General features: G+C 61.3%; 1 protein-coding gene across 1 annotated transcript; it reads right to left on the reverse strand.

The window, feature by feature from the left end:
• Positions 1-1,703: 1,703 nt before the first annotated feature.
• On the reverse strand, positions 1,704-3,268 carry Foxd2 (forkhead box D2). Its single transcript, XM_090333753.1, has one exon. The coding sequence runs from the start codon at positions 3,266-3,268 to the stop codon at positions 1,778-1,780; it is 1,491 nt and encodes a 496-aa protein (XP_090189879.1). The 3' UTR covers positions 1,704-1,777.
• Between the last annotated feature and the right edge of the window lie 2,558 nt (positions 3,269-5,826).

Below are 5,826 nucleotides of genomic sequence, written 5' to 3' on the forward strand. Positions count from 1 at the left end.
GCCCTCTCAGGATGGAGAAGAGAAAGGTTTCTAATTCAATTTGGAGATTCTGTAAATAAAGCCTCCACTCTGGGAGGAGGGGTTATAAAGGCCCTACGACGCCAAAAGAGAAATCTCTCTTCTTTTAGAAAAAGACAGCAACTGAATCACACAGAGGGAAGGAGGGAAGGAGAGAGAAGGGAGAGGGGAGGAAGGGAGGAAGAGAGAGAGATCCTGAAATACAATTCACACACACAAAAAGTTAAAAATCAAGACAACCCAAACACCAAAACAAACCACAAACTCCATATAAAGCCCCTGCACACAGAGGCATGCAGAATACATCAAGGGATATATGCACTTTGTACTTAGTGGGCACAGTATTGAACAGCATCCTGCACCCAGATCTGTTTTGGCTACGTCAAAAACAACTAGAAGGAGGTGAGATTCCTCAGGTGCGTTGGACACATCACCCTCTGTCCAACCCTGGGCAAAACTCTTCCTTGTACCAGAGTGAAAATGAAAGTGCAGGGTGGATTTCAAGCTTCCCAAAGATCTGGCCCCATTAGCAGCTGAAGGCCAAGGCCAAAATACCTGCAGCACCTCCGAAACCTAGACCTTCCACTCTGCCTGTCCAGTCCTTCTTCACTCCCTGGCAAGCTTAGGGTCTCAGTTAAGACCTGGATAAGGACAAATGTGTGCAGGCAATTAGATGGAGCTGGTGACTGTGTAAATTCACATACATTTATTCATTGACACCAACAGGGAGGAGACAGATTTTTCTTTTCTTCCACACAGACCATCAGATGATTTCACAGTCTCCCTTAAGTGGAGAAATCTAAATGAACACACACCAGTGGACAGAGAATGCAGAGAGCGGCCCGCTGTACAGATATTTACACATAATTACAGGACCCCCTGTCAAAGCTCTGTGCCCTTGCCCAACCCACCCCTCCTTCTCCAGTTCCTGATCCAGACCCTCCTCTCCCACCCGACCTCCATCACCTTTAACTATAATAAATACCACAGGGTCTGGGGTAGGGCAGAAGGCCGAAAGGGTTGCTGGCCCTGGGTGACTAGCCGCGGGAAAGGGAGAGAAAGTTCCTTTGAAAACATCCAAACACGTGAGAAAAAGGATTTTCCTCCGTGGGGTGGAATCTGAGGGTTTCTGGAAGGGTCGTGGAGACCCCAGCTCCACCTCTCCTTTCAGCTTGGCCATTGCCTTGGGCTTCTAATTTCCTTGGAGAAAAGCAATATAACAACAACAAAAAATAATCGTTGGATTTTTCTTTTTAAGCACAAAGCGCGTAACAGATGTCTTTAAATTATAATATTGGACAAGCAGGGTCTCAAAGTTGAGGAAGAAATGGGAGTGAGGGAGGAAGGGGCTAAGACTTCTCCACGGCCCGTGGTGTTTCTGGCGGGATCAGCCGGGGCCCCAGCAGGCGTTTCTCCGGGAAAGCTTTCTTCCGGGCTTCCATTGGGGCGCAGAAAAAAGGCCAAGGCTCCCAGTTTCTTATTTTACTGACCAAAGAGGAAGGGGATCTTGGCTTGGGACCTCACTGCATATAGCCGGGCCTGGCCAAGAGCGATGGATGGAAGCCCGCTTCGTCCCAACTCTCGGCGACTTGTCTGAGCGCTAGGGCCCCCCCCCCGCCCTCCCCAAGTGCCAATCACCGGCTCCGGCCCAGGTCTGGAGACTCTTCATAAATAAGACTCCCTGAGTTCCGCTGGGGCCGCAGGAGCTCCGGCCCAGGCCGACCGGTGCGGGCCTAACCGGCGCTGAGCCCCTGTGCGGTCAGAAGTGGCAGCCACTGAGGCCGGCGACTTTGCTGGCGAACGGGGGCCCCGAGGATAGGAGTGCGTCCCCGGGGTGCGAGAGGCGGATGTGGCCGGCCACCGGAGCCAGGGCGGGGGCAGTCAGCATTGCCAGGACCTGGGCTTGACCTCCAGGACCCGTGGCTGCGGCAAACGGCGACCCCGGGGAACCCTCGCTGCCGCCCGGGGGTGCGGCACCGCCACCACCACCACCACCACCGTGGCCCATGATGTGGTCTATGGAAAAGGAAGGCCTCTGCCCTGGCCCCGCGCCCCCGCCGCCCGCACCGCCGCCCGCGTCCGTCTTGAGCCCCTGGCGCAGGAGTGCGGTGGACAGACTGGCCGCTGTGCCAGCTGCGGGAGGACTCAGGGATGCGGGGTAGAACGCTTTGGCGCAGCCCAGCTCTGCGCCTAGGAAAGCGGGCAGGCCTGCGGGGCCCGGGCCCGACCCTGGAGCAGGAGCCGGGGCCGGAGCCGAGGCTGTGCCCGCGAACACCGAGGCCGTCGGAGGTCCGGGTGGAGGCGCGGCCGCGCGGCCTGGGGGCACCGACAGCTGGCAAGGAGCGGCGGCGGCGAAAGCGAAGGCGTGCGGGTGCGGATGCGGGGCCGGTCCCGGTGGAGGTGCACCGTAGGCCGGGAGCGCCAGACCATAACCGTAACCGTAAGCGCCGTAAGCGGCAAAGCCCGGCAGGAAGGCGCCGGGGTCTCCCGCGGCTGCAGCCCCGCCACGCAGCAGCAGCTCCGGGTGCGGGTGCGGGTGCGGAGGCGGCAGCGGCTGCCGCTTGAAGCGCTTGCGGCGCCGCAGGAAGCTGCCGTTGTCGAACATGTCGGCGGACTCCGGGTCGAGCGTCCAGTAGTTGCCCTTGCCCGGGTTGCCCGGCTCGCGGGGGATCTTGACGAAGCAGTCGTTGAGCGAGAGGTTGTGGCGGATGCTGTTCTGCCAGGCGGGGAACTTCTCCCGGTAGTAGGGGAAGCGGCCGCTGATGAACTCACAGATCTCGCTCAGCGTCAGGCGCTTCTTGGGGCTCTGCAGGATGGCCATGGTGATGAGCGCGATGTACGAGTAGGGCGGCTTCACCAGCGGGCTCCGCGTCGCCGCGCCCCCCGACGGCGGTCCAGGCCCCGGCCCCGCCGCGCCACGGGCCGCCGCCGCCGCCGCCGCCGCCGCGCCTGGCCCCGGGCTTCCCGCGGCGGCCGCCGCCCCCCGGGGCGGCAGCACGCGGGGCTCGCCGTCCGAACAGGCGCCGGACTCCTCCTCGTCCTCCGCTACGTCGGCCTCCGCGTCCTCTAGGGGAGGCTCGTGGCCGTGGGGGAGCACATCCCGGGGGGCGCGGGGCCCCGAGCGGGCTGGAAGCTCCCCCCCGCTGCCGCCGCCGCCGCCCACCACGTCTATGTCTGCGTCGGCCTCGGACAGCGTGGCCGGGGAGCTCTCGGAGGACATGATCTCGCAGCAGCAGCTGCCCAGGGTCATGGTGCCGCCGCTCTCCGGCTCCGCTCCGGCCGCGGCTCCGGCTCGGGCCGCGCTGCCTCTGGGGCGAGTGTTTTGCGCGCGGGCGGGGAGGGGGCGGGGGACGGAGGACCGGGAGGGGTGTCCCCCGGCTCCGCAGCGCACCCTAGTGGCCGAACGCTACGGCTCACACCCCGCCGGGAGCGGGGAAGAAGGGGGGGGGGGTGGCGCGGCGGAAAGAAGCGGGGGGAACACAACCTGGCTGTCCCCTCCGCGGGAGTTGGGACCTGTACCCGGACGCCGCTGGGAGAAGGAGCTGAGTCGCCTCTTACTGCGGCCGGTCTTGGCCCCTCATTTCCCAGGGGCGGGGGTGGGGGGGGAAATCGAGGAACGAGTCCCTCCCGCCTAGCGGTTGCACCGAGCGGAAGAACGGTGGACCCGGGGCGGAGCTCTCTGGGCGGGGTTGGGCGGGGAGGAAAGGGGCGGGCGGAGGGCCCGGGAGCTGGGGTTCGGCGGGAACAAACATCAGGCGCGGCGGGAGCTAGGCTCGCGAGGCTGGAGGCGGGTCGTCCGCTGCCCCACGGCTCCCGCAAGCGCCCGACTCCCTGGAGCCCCGCGCCCTCCGTGCGCTCAGCCCCTCGGAAGTTCGGGCTCATTCGGGCGTCGGCCGCAGCGGCGGTGACAGCCTGCGCCTACCATCTTCTCCCCCACGCGGTGCCTGGACCTCCTCCGCCGAAGCGCCCTCGGAACCGGAGCGGGAGCCCAAGAATCCTGGGCTAACGCGGAGGTCGCCAGGCCCGCCTCACGGGGCTTCCTGCCGGGGTGGGGGGGGGCGGAGTGATTGCGACGAGCAAACTTGGCGCCCCGGCTCAGCGGCCTCGGAAAGGTGAGAATGTCCCCTGCCCTTCCTTCCGAGACCCGGGCCCCGTCACCATCCCCGGGGAGACCCCGGGAGCGCGCCGCCCGCTCGCGATCCTGCTCCGCCGCGGCTCAGTCCCCAGACGCGGACCGGTCCCTTGTTCTCAGATCGGTCCTCTAGGCCGTCTAAGCCGTCTGCGTCTCGGTAAGTCTCTCGCCCTTCGTGAACGTCTGTCTCTGTAGCCTATGGAGACTCTGGGATTGAGTGGCCCACCTTCGAGGGTCTGGGGGTCCTCCTCCCCATTTCCCCCTCTCCCCCTCCCCAGACACACGGGAGGCGGCTTCTCCCCGCCCCTCTGGCCGCGGGGCGTTGGGTTCGAGACAGCGGGACTCCCGCGGACACCTTCCTCGTGAACCCCGACCTGAGCCCCGGGCCAGCGTTTCTTTTATCTCGGGATCCCCTGCACTAGTTGGCCCTGGGAGCCTTTTCCTTACCAGCCGGGTTCCAGCCCATCCTATGAGGCCTCTCTCCACTAGCCTACTTCCCCGGCACCGAAACAGATTACTCTGCGCTCCCCCTGAGCCCGTTTCAGTTTCTGGAACGGGCGAGAGGAGGAGGTCCAGTGCTGGACCAGGACTGGAACTGAGCGGACGGGCGGCCACTGCCCCCACAGCGCCACGCAGTGGCCGAAGCTCGAGCCTCGGCGGCGGCCTGAGCTCCCCCTGAGCTCCACTGCCAGAAAGCTGAGGTGACTTAGCTCACTTTCCCTTCAGAGCTTCAGTTTCCTGGTCTGGATAGCCGTTAAGAGCAGCTTAAGCTTGAAGACTCGGGTTTGGGGTTTCCAGTATTAGCATCGGTATTTGCCAGCTGTCGGTTGGGGAAGTTTTCTTCCTCTATCAGAGGGAATTTAGAGCACCTATTTTGTGACTGATGGGTCAAAGTAGCTATATTCCGTGCTTATGGAGAGTATTGAGAGGAGAGCTGTTTGCAGATTCTTACAGGCCTGTGTCCTGGGAGAAAAGGTGTTTAGGGGGTGATACATAGTCTCTCCATCTGACTCTCAAGCCCTGGTACCACATCTAGTCACTGCTGAACTCATCAGTCCCCTGTAGATGGGGTAGAGGTGGGGATACAGCCTGAATCTTAGCAGAGTAGATGTGAAGCTGGATGAGTTATTTTATCTGACAGCAGTCTTCAGAAAAGACTAGATCAATCCAGCCCTTGCATTTTACAGGGGGGGCTATGGAGGCTGAGAAAGGGAGAAAGGATCCAGTCTCCTGCAACAAGATAGAGCAAGGCTGGGTCCTAATGCTTGCAAAATCCTCACAATAATCCTCCCAAACTCAGAGCAGAAGAGGGTGGGAGTCAGGTCTGGTTCATATTTGGGGTCCACTGGGTATGCATAAATACTATTTCCCTGGGGGAAAGTGAAGTGGGCCAGTCCTCAAATTAGGGACCTTAAATTAGACAGCCATTAGCCTAGAACTGCAATGTTGGCAGGGCCTTGCAGGGTTGAGGGAGAGACTTGGTGAGAAGTTTTTGTCCTAAGTACAGATAAGCTAACATACCTTGGTTTGCTAGATTTAGCAGATATGTTTTATCTGGCAACCGTACACATACCTCAGGCTTGCTTTCTACTACACGGAGATCTCTTTCACATTCCCAGGACCTCACTCATAGATATCCCACACTGACGACCACACACTAACTCCAACCCAGCTCA

This window comes from Megascapheus bottae, chromosome 6, assembly GCF_031878675.1.
Source record: "Megascapheus bottae isolate mThoBot1 chromosome 6, mThoBot2.hap1, whole genome shotgun sequence".
NCBI classification, from domain to species: domain Eukaryota; kingdom Metazoa; phylum Chordata; class Mammalia; order Rodentia; family Geomyidae; genus Megascapheus; species Megascapheus bottae.